A 21,997-nucleotide genomic window follows, 5' to 3' on the forward strand; every position below is an offset into this window, starting at 1 on the left:
GCCAACATGCAAAGAAGAAATCTGCAAATGCCTGAAAATAGCATAAAAGGCATCTGTTGGGTGCTCCAATATGGAGTGCCTTGCTTGTGATCAATTAGCTGGCTAGCCAGACCTTGTTTACCTAGGAGCTTGCTTCCATCCGTTGCAAAGTTCTGTTTCATTTACTGTGTTTTGTCAGCTAAACAGTCAAGAGACCTTCTGGTTTTTTTAAAAAAGCCTTCTTATATTGAAACCTTTCCAGAAATGCATGTTTTTCAGTCTCTGAAGTGCTGTAAAAAGAGGCAAACAAAATGTTTACGTTGAGGAAAAGTCCATAGTACTGAGCCTATAAAACTTTCCTAATGGCTGGGTTAAAATATATACAACATTAGTAAATAGATTATTAATATGCACCAATTTTGTTCAGATATTATAAGGTGGTGCAGTGGTTAGAATGCAGTATTGCAGGCTAACTCTGCCAACTGTCAGAAGTTCAATCCTAACCGGCTCAAGGTTGACTCAGCTTTCCATCCTTCCAAGGTCTGTAAAATGAGGATCCAGATTGTTGGGGGCAATATGCTGATTGTACACCTTTAGAGAGGGCTGGAAAGCATTGTGCAGCAATGTATGTACATAGCATGTATAATATTGCTATTATACATGCTATGTTTTGCTAGAAACGTTTGAGGGTTTGGAAAATGTGCCATATTGTACTTGGTCAAGAAAATGCACCATACCTGTCATAGCATCTGATGTATTCTAAATTATTAACTGCACAGAAGACAATATTTGTAGCTCAGAGTTTCCTTAGTGCTCACTGAGCTCATTACCTTTACTTTTACCACCCTTCTCACAAAACAGAACAGTTGAAATCTATGGAGAAAACTCTTTTTAAGAGAAGCTTGTTTGTGAGTTCCATTAATTCTGATAAAGCAGAATATATGAGTAATTTCACTCCATTCCATGAGTTCACAGGTGCCTTCAAAAATATGTTTAACAAAGGGTTAACATAGGGAGTTAGGGAAAGTGGAATCAAGGTGTAGTTTTATTATGCATTTGCACATTGGTGCCAAGAAAACTACATATACAAATACAAGCTCAACTCAAAGGGGTATTTATTTACCATCATGCAAATTGTAAAATAGAGCTCACTAAGAAATCAACTGTCCTATTATTTCTTACATTTATGTGACGTCAGACTCCCAGTAAGCTCTTCATTTGCACTTGCTCAGAATTTTGAATAAAATTCTAATTTATGAGAACAATGCTGTAAAAAAATGGAACTTTCTTCTTTTTGTTGCATAGCCATTTAAGGGCATTTTTTTCCACTTCCCATCCAGGTATTTGTGGTTTCTCCCAAGTTTCAGGATCAGAAATCTCTTGCTTTCAAAATATCTCTTGATCCAATATCCTGTTTTTATGGGCAAATTCCTATTAGTTAGGAAGGCTTTCCCCCTGCTCTGCCTCTCCTTCCCCTCTGCTGAGCAGCATCCTATGCTAGCATGCTGTCTCCATGGAAACAAGGACATTACCACTCATTTTTACTAGCCTTCCTCTTGTTTGTGGACTGTGTTGGTTTTCTAAATTTTATACCATAGATCATAAATGAAAAGTTGTGAAATCTGTAGTATAAATCGGAAGAAAAAAAAAGAAATATAGAATTGTCAGTCTTGGGAATCAGCCCCTTTGTCTCTGTGTAGATACGTCACAGAAATCCCACAACATTGTTCCAGTGAGCAGTATTTTGCTCTGGTTTTGAGTGCAAGTAATCCCTCCCAGAAACAAAATTCAGGCATGATAAGGCAGCTGTTCTCCCTCCTGATCACCCTCAAGAGGCATGGGTCTAAAATTCTCATCATATTAAATAAGAGCAAATTTGGAAGTGGTCAGATAGGTAAAATCAGGGGTGAAATCTAGCAGTTTCTGACAGGTTCTGTAGAACCGGTAGCAGAAATTTTGAGTAGTTTGGAGAACTGGTAAATGCCACCTCTGGCTGGCCCCAGAGTGGGGTGGCAATGGAGATTTTGCAGTAACCTTCTCCTGGAATGGGGTGGGAATGGAGATTTTGCAGTATCCTTCCCATGCCACACCCACCAAGCCACACGATGCCCACCAAGCCATGCCCACAGAACCAGTAGTAAAAAAAAAATTGAATTTCATCACTGGGTAAAATCTATTTTTTTTGGGGAGTAGAGGGGAGCACTAACAGTCTGTTTGCAAGGAGGAGAATCAAATGCCTCCAAGTAAGGAACAGCACTTTCCTCAATTCATCCCTCTGGGGTAGCAATAGCAGTAGCAATAACAGTTAGACTTATATACCGCTTCATAGGGCTTTCAGCCCTCTCTAAGCGGATTACAGAGTCAGCATATCGCCCCCACAGTCTGGGTCCTCATTTCACCCACCTCGGAAGGATGGAAGGCTGAGTCAACCCTGAGCCAGTGAGATTTGAACCGCTGAACTGTAGATAGCAGTCAGCTGAAGTGGCCTGCAGTACTGCACCCTAGCCACTACGCCACCTCGGCTCTCTAATATTCAGAGGTGAAGGCAGATATATGTGTCCCGGGATAATGTTGCATGAGAAATCTTTGTTGGTCACCGGGACCAAGAGTTTTAATCTTCTGAGCTTTCAGACTCGTGCTAGAAACTGACCCAGATTGGATCCTGAAGTATTCATCTTATTTTGCCTACACACTGGAAAGTGTTTGCATAGTTTTTCTCAGCCTGGCATTCTGCAGGAATGTTGGGTTGTGACTCTCAGAACTAATTGAGGCACAAGTGGATGATGCCAGGATTGGGTTCAACTAGCTTATCTAGCAAGCTGACATTATTGCTGTCATCAATGCAGCTTCTGAGTTACTCTCTAAATACTATGGGTGCTCACCATCAATTTGACCAAAACGAATTGTAAAAAGAGATTTCTGTAACATATTTATATTGCATGAACAAGATCAATTTGATATAAGAAGAGTTTACTGGAGATCCATTTCATTAAATGGAGAAAATATGGAAAATCCTCTCTATCGCAATTATACTTTTAGAAACTTTTAACATGTCCTTTTACTTTGTCCACGTTCTAAAACAAAATGTTCCAAATTAGTTGGCCTCACTTTGCAGGTGTTTTTCCTTCCCACCTCCTTATCTTTTTCTGGGTGTATATCAAGGGAATCTAAATGTGGATAAAAAAGAACAGTCTTTCTCAAAAGTGGCAGCATTCAAATGGGTCAGACTACAGTTCCCATCAGTCCCTCAGTCTGTTTGTGCAGTACTGAGGACTGGTTTTTAATCCATGTTCGTAGTGTTTGAATGGTTTCCATGTTGAACTGGAAACATGAAAATTGGGAGGGGGAAAGAAACCTCCCTCTTTGTCTGTGGCGAGAGGAAACTGCATTCACAATTGCCAGGTATTTTGAAAAAGAAAATTGCATTGGCAGATTACAATGTAATGAGATATCTAGCCTAGAGGTGCATTATAGAATGAGGGAGAGAGAACATAAAGTTCCCAAATGAAAGAACAAAGTTCTCATTTTCCAGAAGATAAAACTTTCTGAAGCTGTAGGGACAATCATGGGTCACTTAAAGTGACATGCCTGGACTCTGGAGGCATCAGATTGGAGAAGATCTCTGTTATACGACAAATCAAAATTTAATACTTTAATACATTAATACTTAACATCCTCTTCTTTACAGCTTTTCATTTAACAGTTTCCTCTTTTTATATCTCCTCCTTTCTAACTTCTGTTTCTGTTATCTAGCCATTGATAAAATTTATCCCATATCAAAAATATTGTTTCTTCTTTATCCTTAATACTAAGTGTTAGTCTGTCCATTTCTGCACATTCTAGTATTTTCTTAATTACATCCCCCTCGGACAGAATCTTGTCATTTTTCCACTGTTGTGCAAATACAATTCTAGTTGCAGTTAGTATATGCAAAATCAAGTATATAGTCTTTTTATCATATTTTTTCTGGTAGAATGTCCAACAAAAATATCACTGGGTTCAGATCTATATGTTGTTTTATCATTTTTTTTCCAGCCATGTATGTATTTTTCTCCAATATTTTTTTTTTGCTTTTAGGCATGGCACCACATATGATAATATGAACCAGTTAGTTTGCTCTTTAATGTGCCATGCAAATAGAAAATTTGGATAATTGAGTAAACCATGGGTCAGTTAAACTATAAGGGAATGTATCAAGTGAAAGTAACATAATTAAGAATAGATGAGGTAGCAATTTGGCTGTAATTAACCCCAAACTTCCAAAGGAAAAAAAACACACACCAAATTTCAAACAAGTGTGCTTCAAGAAAGGTTTTTGGATGACATTTCAGAATATTTTGCTGCTAGAAATTAAAAAAAAACGAGGATGGCCCAATAACTTACATGGAGTTACTCAAGAAAAAACAATGTTTTGGAACTATAAAGCCCAGGGGTATCAAACTGGCGGCCCGCTGGCCAAATGTGTCACATGCAGGCCACACCCACCCCAGCACATGAAACATTAAGTGACAGTAACATGATGCTGTGAGTTTGACACCTGTGATATAGCCTGAAAATATGTAGAATTTAAATAAAGACAAACCTGAATGGATTGTTACATTCAAACAGCTCCCCAGTCGATGAACGAAGTGACGCTGTATCTCTTGTGCTTCCACCTGGAAGAAGTAAATGGCTACAAGGAATTAGGTCTTAAATCTTGCACTTGTCAGCAGTGTGAAGTTGATGATGAATAGAGTGTTACAAATAGATCAGAATTTGAAGAGGTTTTTTTAAATAAATTGAGTGGAAATGGCAACAGGAGTTAGAGGATATGTTCCTGAAAATCGAGTCAATAGGTGAATTTGGGAGCATGGAAGAAGAGTTTTGGGGATTATTGTCCCTGCAAATGTCCTGGCCTACAATTTTCTCTGCTTAACACCCTATGTTTTGTGAATGTAAATTTGTGCCCGGGTTTGTCATATAAAGCCTGCAATTCTGGAAATTTTATCTATATTTGTATTTGTATTTCATCTGTATTTCTTCTCTTTCTGAAGGTGTGTCTAGCAGTGCTTTCACTGTATTAACACATGTATTGAAACTGAACCAGTGCCTTCCAATGAGCCAAGGTGGCGCAGTGGTTAGAGTGCAGTACTGCAGGCTACTTCTGCTGACTGCTGGCTGACTGCAATTTGGCAATTCAAATCTCACCAGGCTCAAAGTTGACTCAGCCTTCTAGCCTTCCGAGATGGGTAAAATGAGTATCCAGATTATTGGGGGCAATATGCTGATTCTGTAAAACCGCTTAGAGAGGGCTGTAAAAGCACTATGAAGCGATATATAAGTCTAAGTGCTATTGCTATTTTGTATTTGCAATATTTTCTTAACCAGGTTTAATGATGCTTAATGCATATACTTGAAAATTGGTTGGGTTTGGGGGGGGGAGTGTATTTGTGCAAATCCAGCCATTTAATTGATGTATGAACCCAAGAAAGAGTTAATTCAATAATTAATTTAGAAACAGTCATTATTCAAAGCTGAAGCTTTGCAGCTGTTAGACATGATTGGGCTCGTACAATGGACAGAGTCAAAGTTTGCTTAATTATAGCTTACAAGTGAAGGCAATTATAATTATATAATTAATATAAGGTAATTATAATTATTAGAGTTTACTAATGAAGGTAAACTAATAAAGGTAATGAAAGCAATGAGAGCCAGTTTGGTGTAATGGTTAAGGCATCAGGCCAGAAACTGGTAGACTGTGAATTCTAGTCCTGCCTTGGGCACAAAGAGTCAGCCCTAGGATCCATTTCTGAAAACCCTACCAAGAAAATGGATGGAAACTAATCAAGGAGAGAAGCAACCTGGAACTAAACTTCCTAACAATGAGGGTGGAAATTTTGATAGTTCGGAGAACCGGTAAATACCACCTCTGACTGGCCCCGCCCCCATCTATGCTCTCTGCCTCCCGAATCCCAGCTGATTGGGAGGGAATGGGGATTTTGCAGTAACCTTCCCCTGCCCCGTCCACCAAGCCACGTCCACAGAACTGGTAGTAAAAAATTTTGAATCCCACCACTGATTAGCACTAACAAGATTACAGGTACAACAAATGTCTAAGTGACAGTTGGTTCTTTAAAATCTCACACATCCAGTGACGGTCCCTGTCTGGATGGCAGTTTAGAGAACATCCCTCATTATCTGTTTCATTGCCCATATTATTTGCTGCATGTAATGTACTGAATAGAGAAGAAAATTATTCTGGCTGAAATCCCATAAAATTACATTGTTATGGAAAACACAGAACATGGCTATCCTGTGTATGTTGGCAGGTTTTGCTTAAGTCACGGTTGACTCTCATAAACCCTTACCAATAAAAATAATGATTTTACTCTTGCAATCATTTTTATGGTTATTAACCTGACTTTATATAATTTCACATCTAGTTCACTAAAGTGTTTGCTGTTTTATAGCATAGCTGATAACTGTACATTACCTATCCATAGGCTGGAACAATATGTTAACTTAAATTTAAAAGGTACTAAAAGACAGAAAAGTCTGTGACTTTTACTTGGTGATCAGAACTTGCACCTGTCCAGATGTGTTTTAGTGTTGATCACACCGGCAGGACCTGCAAGAAGCCGCTAACATCTGGAACACTATGCGTCCTTTACTTCTGCTGCTTCTAGATCACGGGTGCCAAACTCGCCATGTCACATTGCCGTAACGTGACATATCACAATCTTTTTCCCTTCGTGGAGATGCGGTGGGCATGGCCTGCATGTGATGCATCTGGCCTGCAGGCCACCAGTTTGACACCCCTGTTCTAGATCAAATTTTAAAATGACAAAATGAAGCCAGCTTCTTGGCTTTGTCATTGGCCAAAAACAAGCCGTTATTGGTACGTTTGTTTGTTTATTTATTAGTATGTCAATCGTGTACAGGATAGCAGGTATCAAGTATGAACATGGACGTCAACAAAGGAAATGAATACAAATAAATGGGGACAGCAGGACAGGGACGGTAGGCACGCTGGTGCTCTTATGCACGCCCCCTTTATGGACCCCTTAGGAATGAGGTGAGGTCCATGGTAGACAGCTTAAGGTTGAAGCTGTGAGGGTTTGAGGACGTAACAACAGAGTCAGGTAGTGCACTAAAGGAATTGACCACTCTGTTGCTGAAGTCGTATTTTCTGCAATCGAGTTTGAAGCGGTTTACCTTGAGTTTGTATCAATTGTTTGTCTGTGTATTATTGTGGTTGAAGCTGAAGTGGTCATTGGCAGCTGGAACGTTGTAGCAGACAATTTTGTGTATTATGCTTAGATAAGACTGAAGGCGGCGCAGTTCCAGGTTGTCCAAGCCCAAAATTTCAAGCCTGGTGGCATAAGGGATTCTATTGTGAGTAGAGGAGTGAAGTACTCTTCTCGTGAAATACCTCTGGACCCGCTCGATCGTAGTAGTAGCCAACACACCAGCAGATGGGCTGGGCTCTGTGGTATTTCCATATTCACATACAATATTATTATCCCCTAATAACCTTCACTTGAGCATATTAGTTTTATATTTAGGCGCTCTAACTCTCAATATATTCAGGGTCCTCCAAGTAGTATAAGGGAGGTCAGATCCTTCAGCCATATCCTCCTTTAATTTTATTCTTTGCTCGATGGTCTCCTTCCTCCATCTTTTAATTCGATTTTGTTCTTGTGTAGCCTCAAGAATGTTTGTTCTTTCCATAAAGATGTAAAAGTACAAACAAGATTTGTATTTCTGCTGAATGAAATACAGTAGCTTTTTCCAGATCTCTATCTGATGCTAAACTTCTATGAGGAACAACAGAGTTCCATCCTTGTTGCCACCTCTTCTGTCAACTCTCAACCTTTTGGGGGGGGGGGCAGAGAGGAGAGGAGTTGGTTTTAATGGATGGGGAATTTGCATGAATATTCCCTGTTCTGCTCAAATATATTTGCTCCTCCAAAAAAGGCTTCTCAATCAGTCCTTACAAAAAACATCACATTCTTAACAAGCTTCTGAAAACACTAAGATAACTTGAAAAATTGGGAAATGGGTGGAAATCTCATTGCCAGTGAAACTATATAGCTTTTGAAAGATTATTATGCACCATTTCCTTTATTAGATTCCCTATTCATGCAACTAGGTTTGCGTGTCTGGCAGTTTATTAGTTCCCTGATGGATCACCTTAATTTATTCTCTTTTATTTGGCAGCACACTTGAAGAGATAGGAACCAACATCTCCACACAAGAAAGGCTCTGATGGCCAGCAACAACACCACCAGCATAGCACAAGCAAGGAAGCTGGTGGAACAGCTCAAAATGGAGGCAAATATCGACAGAATAAAGGTAAACACCATTTAGCGCTCTAATGGGATTATTCTAAAGAGGTCTTGTACAAACTGATGCCCTTCAGATCAGTGGTGGGATTCAAAATTTTTTAATACCGTCTGGGGGTGTGGTGTGGTGGGCGTGGCAGGGGAAAGTTACTGCAAAATCCCCATTTCCTCCCGATCAGCTGGGACTCAGGAGGCAGAGAATAGATGGGGGTGGGTCCAGTCAGAGATAGTTTTTACCGGTTCTCCGAACTACTCAAAATTTCCACTACCGCTTCTCCAGAACTGGTCAGAACCTGCTGAATACTACCTCTGCTTCAGATGTATTGGTACCCACTTGCTATCTTCTCCAGGCAGAACTCCCTTTATTTCTTAGCTACAAATAGTCCTTCACTTACAAGCATTTGCTTAATGACCACTCAAAGTTATGACAAAAAGTGACCTACAACCAGTCCACATTCAATCGTCGCAAGTCTCTGCAGTCACATTATCAAACTTTTGAGCACTTGGCAATCAGCAAATGTTTACAACGGTTGCAGTGTCCCTGGTCATTTGTGATCTTTCCACAGAGTTTCCAACCCAATGATGGAAGTCAGATTCATCTAACAACCACACGATTTACTTAACAATCTCGGTGACTCACTTAATGACTGCGTCACTTAGTGACAGAATTCTGGCCCCAATTGTGGCCAAAGGTTGAGAAATCTATTGAAAAAAGCGCTCTGAAAAAGATCTGAAAGGATCTTTTCATGTGAGAAAAAAATGTATTGCAGTAATAAAGCTATTTGTACGAAGTGTTGAAAGCACATTGGTGAGTCAGCGGCGAGCGCTTGGGGATAAATTAAGTAATCCCAAACTCTTCTGATCTCAATTTCAACACTGAAATTACTTTGGATGTTTCCATAGATGGTCTCAGTTAAGACAGCAGACTGGGATTTGCTTTGATTTTGCAGGGTCTTTTGATACTGCTGGCCACACATCTTGTGGAAGCAAAGCATAGAGATGTGAGATGGTTCCACCATTTATCTATGGGATGAATCCCCAAAGATAGCCTTTGGGGTGATAGCTCTATTTGTTGCTGTGGCACTTATGAAATAAGGTCCCGCAGATTTCACCTTTATGTTTTTTCATATCCGTATCAGTGGTGGGGTCCTGATCCCGTCGCAACCGGTACGCTATGACGAGGCCGGGCATCCACCACGTGCATGAGTGCTGCGCATGCATGCACACCCACCACCTGCGATACTCCAACTGCTCAGTGGAGCATCGCACAGGCACCGTACCTGGGCATACCTCCTGAAACCCACCACTGATCCATATGAATTTGCTGCATGAAGTCATTGGAGAATTTGAAGTGAAGCCTCATCAATCTGTGCTTTCAACACTTCGTACAAATAGCTTTATTACTGCAATACATTTTTTTCTCACATGAAAAGATCCTTTCAGATCTTTCTCAGAGCGCTTTTTTCAATAGATTTCTCAACCTTTGGGCACAATTGGGGCCAGAATTCTGTCACTAAGTGACGCATTGTTGGGGGCAATATGCTGACTCTGTAAACCACTTAGAGAGGGCTGAAAGCCCTATGAAGCGGTATATAAGTCTAACTGCTGTCAATTCTAGTCCTGCCTTAGGCATGAAAGTCAGCTGGGTGACTTTGGGCCTGTCACTCCTGTCAGCCCACAGGGTCAGACACAGGTGACAATTCCTGTCGTAATCAATGGATCAAGCCATCCGATTAACCCATCTGAAAAATGTGGAGCCTCCACTTGCAGGAAGATGCTAGGAAATAAACTAAATCAGATGCAGTTGTGCAGGTATTAGCTCAGTGGGTCTCAACCTTCTAATGCCTTCCCTTTAATACAGTTCCTCATGTTGTGGTGACCCCCAACCATAAAATTATTTTATGTTTTTCCGTATTTTTTCAAAAATATGTGTTTTCCAATGGTCTTAGGAGACCCCTGTGAAAGGGTTGTTCAACCCCCAAAGGGGGATTAAGAACCACTATATTAGATCAGTGTTTCTCAACCTTGGCCACTTGAAGATGTCCGGACTTCAACTCCCAGAATTCCCCAGCCAGCATTCGCTGGCTGGGGAATTCTGGGAGTTGAAGTCCGGACATCTTCAAGTGGCCAAGGTTGAGAAACACTGTATTAGATAAAGAATAGACAATTGGATACCTACCAAACATTTCAACTACCGTATTTTTCAGACTATAAGACACACCATGATTTTGAAGAGGTAATTTTTTTTTTAAGGTTTTTGCACTCTGCAGGCCTTCCAAACCCTCTGCACACCTCGTTTTTTGCCCAAAAAAAGGGGGGGCATGCAGAGCTTTGGGAGGCTTGTAGAATGCTCCTGGTGGCTGGGGGGCAAAAATGAGCAAAAACGATCCATTTTTTGCTCATTTTCGCCTTCCCCAGCCCCCAGGAACACTTTGCAAGCCTTGCAAACCCTCTGCATATCCATTTCTGCAAAGGGGCCGGGGTTTCAGTAGGCCAAAAATGCTGTATTCAATGTATAAGACGCACCCAGATTTTCACCCTCTTTTTTGGGGGGGGGAAAGGTGCGTCTTATAGTCCCAAAAATACGGTATGCTTAAAGGGCCGTTGTAGATGAAACTCAAATCACCTAACAGATATCAGGCTATTATTGCATTCTGCTCCTAAAAGATCATGAGTATAGTCAAGGGCTGGTAATGTGCCCTTCCATCAGAGGCCTTGTGGCCCCTCCTTCGTATAGTTTAGGGCAGCAGCCAACCTTTGGGGCATCAAGAACCAGTTCAATGGAGAGAGTTTTTTATGTGGGTCAGAATTTTTGAGGATCGATGGAAGGACGAGACTGGAGCCAGGACTGTCAGAACAAGCAGTTTATTCACGGTAACTATTTACAGGCGATTCAGCACCTTCCCTGCTTGACAGCTATTTAAACGGAGCTGTCAAGCAGGGATAGCCAATGAGCGCGCCCCTAGCGGCTAACAACAAGCGACAACGCCCCCTAGCCGATCAGGGTGCCACTTGGCTTGTTGCTAGCCGCCAGGTCGTAAGTCGAGGACTTTCCGAGTCCTCAACAAGAATGGTTTCTGTTACTGCCTGCATCCTATGAATGGGGCTTTACTTGTTTGCATGGACCAGCTTCTGGCATTTCACAGACCGGTGCCAGTCCACAGACTGGAGGTTGGAGACCCCGGTGATGAGCACTGCCCCCTAGAGTTGGGAACAGCTAGCACATATGTGTGAGGGGCACCTTTACCTTTTGCCTATAAGTTAAAAAAAGAAGGAATTATATACTCCATCAAGGTGTTAGTAACTTTTCCATATAGATCCTTAATCTGGAAATCTGGAAATGTCTTGCCATGTGTCCTATCTCGAAGTCAGAGAGGAATCTCACTTATCACTGACTCTGTCTGGAATATTAATCTTTTTGACACAACCTCCCCTAATAGCTCTGATTGGAATCTGAAAGGGCCCAGCCCTGAGGTAGTTAGCCTTACATGCAAAGCTCCAGATTGTACAGTCTCACTCTCTTCTCTGTCAGTTACTATAGCAACTGCAAGCCTCACCAGTGAAGCTTGGCGTCTTTCTAAAGAGGGTTAGAAGCACCTCACGTATGAAAAACCTGCCACTTGCACACAAAAGCAGCAATCCCAAGCGGGAACCGATGGCACTTGATCTTGGAAATGGTGTATGCTCTTTTGGAAGCATGGGGGCATGGGGGGGGGGAGTCTCCCAAACATAAACCTTTCAAGATTATATGGGCATTTTAAATTTAGAGCAGGTTAAATCGCTGCACCCCTGCACTCTCCTCAAGATTGGGTTAAGGCACCCGGATCAATGGCAAAACAGTTTTTCAAGCACTGGTGGGAAATGCTTAAGATTTAAGGAAATCAGTTCTGGGCTCTGAAAGGGGAACGGGAGGTGTGTGTCTTGCTTCTGAGTGGAACAGGTTGCCCACACCTTTCAGGGAAATGCAGAGTCACCTGCAGAGTGGGCCAGAAGCAAAACTGCTAGGGTCAACTCAGTTCATATGGATTGCCCACAGCTGCACCACTGGCCCTTCAGTCTCTCAGTGTCCTTCCGTTTGATTCCTTCAAGGACACCCCTCTCTTGATTTTACATCCCATTTATCACTCCATTGTCAGTGTGGTCAGCCAAGCCACGCCTCCAAAAGGGCATCTTTGAAGAATTGTCAAAACTGCAGCCAGAACAACGCAATTGAACCCCTGCCATTTATTTATGCAGATCACATACAGTGCACATTAAAAAGGTGGGGGAGAAGACTTTATCCTCTTTGACACTCTGCAAATGTCCCAGAACCCCCAAGAGTTTTGCTATTTGAAAACTGCCAGCCAGGCAAGAAGCGTGGGTCAAGCAGGGAATTGGCCTTGAGTCATTGCGCAGCCGCAAGAGACTTAGGGTTGACTCCCTCTAAGTTCTATGGGACTTGATCTGTTTGTTCCCCGGAGAAGACAAACAATCTAGGGCCGTGATGGTGAACATATGGCACACGTTCCACAGGTGGCACACGGAGCGTGCTGGCCAGCTGACTTCGGCCTTCATTTTTGGCCGTTTTTCACTCTCCGGAGGCTTCAGGCGGCTTCCCTGAAGCCTCTGGAGACAGAAAAACGGCCCTACGGGCAACCTGGAAATTCAGGAACGGACTTCCGGGTTGGCAGTAGGGCCATTTTCCGCCCTCCAGAGGGTTCAGAACTTCCGGGTTGCCCAAAGGGCTGTTTTTTGTCCTCTGGAGATTTCAGGGAAGCCTCCTGAAGCCTCCAGGGGGTGGAGGAGGCCGTTTTTGCCCTCCCCAGGCTCTTAGAAAGCCACTGGAGCCTGGGGGTGCGAAAAACGGGTCCATCGCGTGCCAAAAGCAGGGGAAGATGGCAAGGGTTGCACCCACATGTGCTTGGGGGGGGGGGTGTCACACTCATAGAATTATGGGTGTGGGCATGCCCGTGCACGACCACCCTGCACTCCCCCCGCATTTGTTTTGTCCAGACTTCTGGTCTACCTCTCTAGGGGAAGCAGCTCAGGTGGTCATCACTTGCCAACTGCTTACCAACATCTCACCTGAGCACCTTCAGTGACTTTTCCATTGCTCTTTAGTGGCAGAGGAAGAAATCCACAGTCAGACTCCCCCTCCTGTAGCACCAGAGACCTGGAACTTCATTAAGCTAGCATTTTGCACTCAGATCCAACACTATTCCTCAAACCCTGATTTAGTATATGCATGCGTTGGAAAAAGAAAAGGAAGAAATGAAGCTAACTTTTAAATGCCAAGAACAATATGGGATTTGGGACTGGCTTAGGGTACACAGTCCCTTGAGTTTAATTGGCTCCGATCCATTTGCAGGAGCAGGGAAACTAGGGCCAAAGAAGGGAACCTAGAATTGCAAGAAATGTAGAGATCGAGGTGGGCTATTTTCCTTGACTTTAATATGAATTAAAATGAGAGAAGATTTTTAATCCCTTTCTTCTCCTAAAGAAAGGAGAGGTTGCTTTCAACAATCTTTGTAGCAGATGAATTGCCAGTATAAGGAAATATGCATTTGTCTTTTTGTAAAAAAAAGGCAGCTTGTGGCACATAAATGCTTGACATCACCTTAGATCCTGTTGGCACAAAAGGTCATTTTCATTTTGTGCAGAAAACTTAAAAAGTGTATAAACTCGGCCTCTTCACTTGGATGAGACATCACAGATCAGCATCTAAAAGTTCAGTTGAGCAAAACACTGTTGAAAAGTGTGAGTCCCGTATGAGTCACTTGGTGACAAGATTCTCACATGCTAAACCCCAGATCTGTGCTAATGAGCTATGGTTGATGAGTTCCCACGACACCATGCCTCCACAAACCATCTTGTAGTTTAACATTGGTGGCCTCCCTGGTAAGCACAGGTTGCTGGGGGTCACAGGAAGAAGGATCCTGGCATTGCAAGATATGTGAGGATCGGGATGAGCTCAAAGAAATGAGGTTGTGCAAGATCACTTAGCTAAAAACGAGGCATACTTCATCAAGGTTTAGCAAAATGAACTTCCGCTAGTCTTTCTTCCAAGAATGAATTTGGCACTAATAAAGGAGGATATTTGTAGCTCAGGGTTGAACGATGGGGTCCTTGGTGCTCTCTGGGGTTGCATATACTTCATTACCCAAACAAAGTAGCATCCTCAGTGCTCTGCAGTGCTCTAGTTTGGGTAATGAAACATCTTCAAGAAAACAAGCAAGCTAAGAGAACACAAAGGACCCTTCAGTTAATTTGACGTATCCTTGGCCAACTGGCCGCACATCTTTGCAATTTAAGAACAGCTACTCTGGAATATCAAAAGGACATAAACCGTCTTTTTTATTTGCAGGTATCCAAAGCTGCAGCAGACCTGATGGCGTACTGTGAAGCCCATGCCAAGGAAGACCCCTTATTAACTCCTGTCCCTGCTTCAGAAAATCCATTTAGAGAGAAGAAGTTCTTCTGTGCCATTCTGTAAATCTCACAGGAGCCTGACTCCGATTTGGGCTGCCCTGGACACTGATGTAGAGATTTTTCAGCAAGGTGGACCAGTTTCTAGAGTCCACTTACTTTAAGAAAAATATATCAAACCACCTGGAAGTTTACAGAGAAGTGCATGATTTTTTTTTTAAAAAAAAGTGAATTCCTGCCTTCTTTGGAGAACGAGTTAATAACGATGTTGACCTACATCAAGAGGCTAAAGATCTTGACATCTGCAGAGTTGCCTGGAGGAGGAGGAGGGAGGGAGGGGGAAAATGTGTAAAAGAGTACATTTAATTTTCACTTTTGCTCTGGCCAAGCCAAACTCTTGTTGGCTTTCTCTGAAACAAAAAGGAGGGTGCGCAGAGCAAGGTTGCGAATGACGCAATGGGGTATGTGTATGTAACCTCGATTATTTTGTTTTGCTTTTCTCAAATGTCACTCTTATTTATGTTGAAATGTAAAATAATTGCAATGGATTCAATTTATTCTAACGTTCCTTAGTGTGGAGTATTGTGCGTATTTAGCATTTTAGAGTAGTGCCACGCGAGGGTGGGGTGGGCCGGGATCCAATCGTAGTAGCCTATCAAGTCTAAACATTTTATCAGAGGTTTAGTTGAGACCGTCTCCTTGCTTTTCACAAGCTTACGGGGCTGTCTTGTGCATTCCTAGCATACTTAGCATTGCTGTTTTCTAACATTTGTATTTGGTAGCTTTTGTTCTGCTAGTAAAATGTATGTTGTATTGGATTCTGCGGCATTTTCTTTTTTTAAGATTTTTGTATACCACCTTTATTATTTTTATAAATCGCTCAAGGCAGTGAACATACCTAATACTCCTTCCATGCCTCCTATTTTCCCAAAACAATGACAGCCCTGTAAGGTGAGTTGGGCTGAAGGGACAGCGACTGGCTCAGTCACCAAACCAGCTTTCATGCCTAAGACAGAACTAGAGCGCACACTCTCCCAGTTTCTAGCCTGGTGCCTCTAACTCAGGGGTGGGGAATTCTGGGAGTTGAAGTCCACAAGTCTTAAAGTTCCTAAGTTTGGACACCCCTACTTTAACTGATCAAACTGTTCTCTTCTCCTTATTTTCCCTTGTTTTCTGCTATTAATCACGAGTGAGCAAATTTCAAGCTTAACAGATTTGTTTTGGTGGTAAACCATGATTTATGGTTTATTGTACAGAACACAACCAATATGCATTTTAATACAAGGCTTAAATAATAGCTGAGAGAAATGCAGTTATTGTCTGAGTTCCCATGCTCTAATTACCTGTAGTTATTTGGCTTATTCAGTTAATGTTCTGGGTTAACCTGAGATAATAAAGTATACTGATGTAAAACTAACAACATTGATTAGTTCACAGAGTATACTAAGCTAAAAAAGGGGGGTAGGGTTGTAATTCAGTTGGTTCCATGAAATCATGTTTTGTCTCAGGATTGGAAGACAGGAATTGAAGAATGAAATAATAAGAGAAAATGGACAGCAGAATCAATTATCCAAACACATCGAAGCTAAACTGCCATCTACTGGCGATGCTTTAAGTTCGATTTCCGTATTAAAAAAGAGATGGGTCCCAATTTGCCCTTTCTATTGTATGATTCTTTGTAAGCAAGAATATACAGTAGACATACACGTCTTCAGTTTTCCAGATGCCATTCAATTGCAGCTGCTAAAAGTTCCAGCCAACATGGCTAAAGGTGAGCAACACTCAAAGAGTTGGGGTTCAAATCTCTGCTTTAAAGCAGTGCATCTCAGCCTGAGTAACTTTAAGATGCGTGGTCTTCGGTGCCCAGAATTTCTCAACCAGTATCATGATTAGGAAATTATGGGGGTACATTTTAATGTTGCTGAGGTTGTGAAACTCTGCTTTAAGGTCTCCTTATAGTCGGAAGTATTTAGCCAAATGTGCGGGCAGGATATCTTCACACAAAACAGCATTTCCTGTCTGCACCAGGTAATTGGTTATGATCCACTTGGTTGCCCATCATGCCGGAATTAGAAAATTAGTGAGAACTGCAGACCTATGCTTCTAAAATCTGAACAAGTAATTCCTTCTTGCTCATCAAGGAAATCTTGGCAGTTTCTCCGTTTCTTCATTTTTGGTTTTTCTTCTGTGCTGAAGGGACAGTAGCCATGCCTGCTGGGGGATACAAAAAGCAAGGAAGATCTGGTATATTTAATTAATGGTATATTTCATTTGGAAGCTCTTAAAAAGCAACGAGTAGCAAAATAACCCTCTCTTCCTAGGAGCTGATTGCTTTGCTTTCCCGCAGGGCTTTTCTCCTTGCAGGAAGATGGGGCACTGATTTAGTCAGGAGATCGTTGACCTCTCAGTGGGGCTGGTTTTCCCAGAGAAGCTGTAACCTAATTCTCTGCTGTATCTTGCATTATTGTGCAAACGATGGCTGCTGGTTAGCCAAATGGGATTGAATCTGGTTTTTTCCTTGGTCTTCTGTAAAACCCGTATCTTGCCTTGTGAGCAACAATGCAAAATTAACATATGTTTTCATGTCTTGATTAGCGAGATATACCTCAGTTTAATTATGTGCTTACTAACAGGATACAAACTTCTCAGGTTACACACAGTTAATGTTTTATTGCAATAGGAGTTTAAATAACAAATCCAGAAATAATCATATAAGTACATATATGTAGACCAGGATTTTCTTCTTTTGCAGTAAGCAACGTTATATAAAATGCAAAATTAATATATGCCTCCAAAAATGCAGGTTAATCAACAATCACAGAAAAATGATCCAAAGTCAACATCAATAGCACTTATATACTGCTTCATAGTGCTTTACAACAGGGATCACCAGCCTTTCAGATCTTAGGAAACACTAAATTCATAATTTTAAATCCCGCAGACCACTAATATGATCTGCCTAATGACTGGCTGAGCGAGCGTGGCTAGGTGGTCATTTGACTGGGTGGGCGTGGCCAACTCAATGTCACTCACATCATGGGGTGCCTCGCCAGCCTCTACTTGCTCCTCCCCTCCCAGCCACTCCTAGCCTGCCTGCCTGGGCTCCTTAGGGCCCCAACAGGAAGCAGTTGTTGGAGCTAAACAACTCCAGAAAGAGTTGGCAAAACAGCTGGCTCAGTTCAAATTGGATCTGACCAAGAAGGAAGCTCAGCAGAAGCACCTCACTGAGGACTACAAGCATAGGCTTTCCAAGCAGAGAGAAGACTTGCGGGAGTGCAAGATCGGGTACCGGCGCCTGGAGGCTCAGCGGGCTGACATGGTCAGCCAGTTCCAGGCCATGATGCAGTCCCACTGGAACAAGGCCCTCCGGCTCTTTGCCACCAGCAGCACTTCCCTCCAGCCTTCACCCAAAGACCCACACCAGGAGGATGAAGCAGACCTCAAGTTGGAATTTCTCCCCCTTCTGACCCACACAAACACCTCAAAGGAGGAGACTCTGCTGCAACACTAAGGTTCCTTGCACGTATCTGGCCCAGGGGCTGTTGTTTGAGGCCCCCTGATTTAGTGCAACATAAAAAAGTACAAATAATTTTTCTGTGGACCACCACAATTTTCTCACCGACCACCAGTTGGTGATCGCTGCTTTACAACACCCTCTAAGCAGTAGCAGTTTACAGAGTCAGCATATTGCCCCCAACAATCTGGGTCCTCATTTTACTGACCTCAGAAGGAGAAAAGGCCGAGTCAACCTTGAAACAGTCAGGATCGATGTCCGGGTAGTAGGCAGAGTCAGTCTGCCATATTGCATTCTAATCACTGGGCCACCAATCAGAAAACTACCTAGACCAGTGGTGGCAAACCTTTTTCTTAACAGCATGCCAAAATTGTGTGCACACGCACAATCACACACGCACATGTGCCCACTCAATTCTCCCCTCCTCCCCCTGTGCATGCACGCACGACCCCTCCCCAGGCTCCAGAGGCTTTCCTGAAGCCTGGGGAGGGCGAAAACGGCCTTCCCCAGCCCTCCAGAAGCCGGAAACGGATTGTTTCCAAACTTCTGGTTGGCTCATTGGGGCCGTTTTTCGTTGCACGTGTTTCAAAGCTTGTCCTACAAATTCCCCTCTGAAACCCTAAATCCAGAAGTGGGCTTCACATAATTTAACAACCAGTTCGCCTACTACAGAATCAAAAATATGCGCACACGGCTTCAAACACACGGCAATTTCCTGCACGTGGCTTCCCACACACCTTCTCAGGCAACTCGGGTGAGTAGAGCGAATGAGGCGCAGAAATCAGCCGGGCTGCATGGGCAGGGAGAGTGAGATATATAGGACAGGATAGCACCAAGGTAGCGCTCAACTGGTGGTCGGAACTACCAGTTTGCTCGAACCAGTCAGAACTGGCAGCAGCCCACCTCTGCCTAAATCCAGAGTTGGAAACTTGGTGTTTCTTCATATGATCAAATTGGCCAGCTGATGAGAGGAGCTAAAATCCAATTATTTGGAGAATGCTTGCTCACTTGCCCCTGTTGTGACATTCTGGAAACCAAAACCTGTACTTAGCCTCTATGCATCAGCCAATCCTGATTCTGTCTACAAAAATAAAGGGGAAATCTAGTCATACCGAAGGCCCTGGATAAATCACTCTGTATCTGACTGATCTAAGCGCATGTGATCAGCAACATTCTTCCGATCACATACAAGTTCTTCAAGGAAGATGGTTGCTGTGCACTTCATATATAAATTAATACTTTGCTGGGATACTACTACTTTGCATAACTGGAACATATATCTTATCTAAAACAGCAAAGCCCTCTAGTGGGTAATTTAGGTAAATGCCAATTAATCAACTCACAGCAGCTAGAGAGGATCATAGTTCACAAATCACACTAAATTAGCTAAACAGTCCTCAAATGGCCTGGTCCAGGCATTACATTAAGCTCTAAATTCTGATTTACAATGTCTTGATGTACACAAAATGCATAATATGATTCCAGCGTTTAAGGGGCTGCCATAAAAAAGAAGGGCCCAACCTATTCTCCAAAGCACCTGAAGGCAGGACAAGAAGCAGTAAATGGAAACTAATCAAGGAGAGAAGCGACCTAGAACTAAAGAGAACTTTTCCTGACAGTGAGAAGAATTAATCAGTCAAACGGCTTGCTTTCAGAAGTTGTGGGTGCTCCATCACTGGAGGTTTTTAAAGAGATTGGAGAGCCACCTCTCTGAAATGCTAGGGTTTCCTGCTTGAGCAGAGAGTTGGACTAGAATATCTCCAATGTCTCTTCAGCTTGTTATTCTGTTAACATGTCATCCAAACCAATAATAGTGCCGTGTAAATCATGGGGCTTTCCTATTTAGTGGTATCTTATTTACAACCCAAAGGCTATCATCAATGTGATAAAGTATCGGGCAGGATGTTAATGCTTCTGGTGAAGGCATAATACTGGGGAGGGCATTAATAGTTAATGTTTGTGAGCAGTAGAACATTTAAAATTCATCCATAACCTTTACAATTGCTTAAGTTTGTATATATCATGAATTTTCAACAACCACAGATTGAATTGAATTGAATTTATTGCATTTATATGCCGCCCTTTTCCCCGAAGGGGACTCAGGGCGGCTCACAATCCAAGTCAGGGAAGGGGATACAGAGAAGGGATAAAAAGACGAACAAAACAATACACAATTTAAAAGCACACAACAACCATACCATTCGAGGAGGGGGGCAAAAGCTCTTTAGCCCCAGGCCTGTCGGAACAGCCAGGTTTTAAGGGCTTTGCGGAAGGCCTGGAGGGTGGTGAGGGTTCGAATCTCCACGGGGAATGATCCCATGTACCAGTGGTGGGTTATAACTGGTACACCCCAGTACAGGCATATCGGTGCCTGCCTGGAGCATCAGGTACCGTTCCGGTACAGTTCTCCTGAGGGCCCGCCCATGCTCCTTACCAGTATTTGAAGTTTTTGGGGCTTCCGCACATGCGCATGGAGCTTATAGCGCCTGCACGACACACTGGCGAGCAGCTGGAGTGTCATAGGCGGTAAGTACGCATGCGCACGGTGCACACGTTTATGTGGTGGGCACCAGGCATCATTGCACCATAACAGCTGCAACGGGATCTGGAACCCACCACTGCCATGTACCAAGTGAAGCTAAAAAACCAATTAAAATATAATGGTGAACGCCCACCATTGCTCCCAGTATTTCCCTCAGATGACAATAGCCAAAGATACAAAGGTTCTACAAGCTACGATTATAAAAGTCAAGGAACACAGTGAAAAACTAGGACTAAAATTAAATACATAAGAAAACTGAAGGAACGATAACTGGCACAGTGCTAGTCTTAGAAATGACAATGAAGAAACTGAAGTGGTGGGTAGCTTCTGCTTTTCAACCATCAACAATCAGCAGTCAAGAAATATGCCACGGGACTAGTGCTTGATAGAGCAACCATGAAGGCCTTGGAAAAGATACTCAAATGCTGTGATACAATTGTACCTAGAGAGATCAGATTACTGTAGGACAAGCAATGGTATTCCTTGTGACACTTTATGGGAGCCAAAGTTGGACTTGAAAGAACCATAATAGAAAGAGTATCGGCTCTGTTGAAGTTTGATGGTGGAGAAGACTTCTGAGAAGTGCATGGACAGCCAAGAAAACAAACTGGTGGATCATGAAACAAATCAATCCAGAATTCTCATTCAAGACACAATTGACTAGGCTCAAATTACTCTACTTTGGGTATACTATGCAAAGACCTAGCTTTTTAGAAAAGGCTCTAATGATGGGAAAGGGGGAAGGGGGTGGGGAATGCTGACCAGTAGCAAGATGGACTTACCAGTAGTTATAGTAGCAATGGATGCATCATTTGAAGATCTGAAGGAACAGGATCATGAAAAAATATGTACATCATCACTAAAAGTAACCTGATTTCATAGCACATAACTGTAATATTTCATTTATTTGAATTTCTTCTGCAATACAGCCCTCTAATTCATTTTATTTATGTTGCTTTAAGTTCTTCGTATTTTTTAATGAATGTTCTAATTTGCATTTTCATATGAAATGCATCTTTACCCATTTAGGTGTCCAGAATAGGAATAACTAACAAGTAATTTTGGTGAGAAAACAGATAACAAAATAATACTTCTGCTATTACAACATTTGTAAATTACTTTTAGGAGAGGAACACAACACATTGGAAAGTAAAATTCAATGATTAAATTAGAAAAGCACAGTAAAAAGTGAACCCTGCAATTAAGCAAGATAAGCACTAAAAAGAAAATACA

At 42.4% G+C, this 21,997-nt stretch overlaps 1 protein-coding gene across 1 annotated transcript in view; it reads left to right on the forward strand.

Annotated features, from left to right (window-relative positions):
• GNG2 (G protein subunit gamma 2) overlaps window positions 1-15,526 on the forward strand; it is a 57,540-nt gene extending 42,014 nt beyond the window's left edge. Inside the window, exons 2-3 of the mRNA XM_032228287.1 lie at window positions 8,179-8,313; window positions 14,647-15,526. Of these exons, the coding sequence (XP_032084178.1) occupies window positions 8,227-8,313; window positions 14,647-14,775 (216 nt within the window). The 5' untranslated portion in view covers window positions 8,179-8,226 and the 3' untranslated portion in view covers window positions 14,776-15,526. The remainder of the gene's footprint in view (window positions 1-8,178; window positions 8,314-14,646) is intronic.
• Window positions 15,527-21,997: the final 6,471 nt, after the last annotated feature.

The sequence above is a fragment of the Thamnophis elegans genome, chromosome 1 (assembly GCF_009769535.1).
Source record: "Thamnophis elegans isolate rThaEle1 chromosome 1, rThaEle1.pri, whole genome shotgun sequence".
Classification (NCBI taxonomy): Eukaryota; Metazoa; Chordata; class Lepidosauria; order Squamata; family Colubridae; genus Thamnophis; species Thamnophis elegans.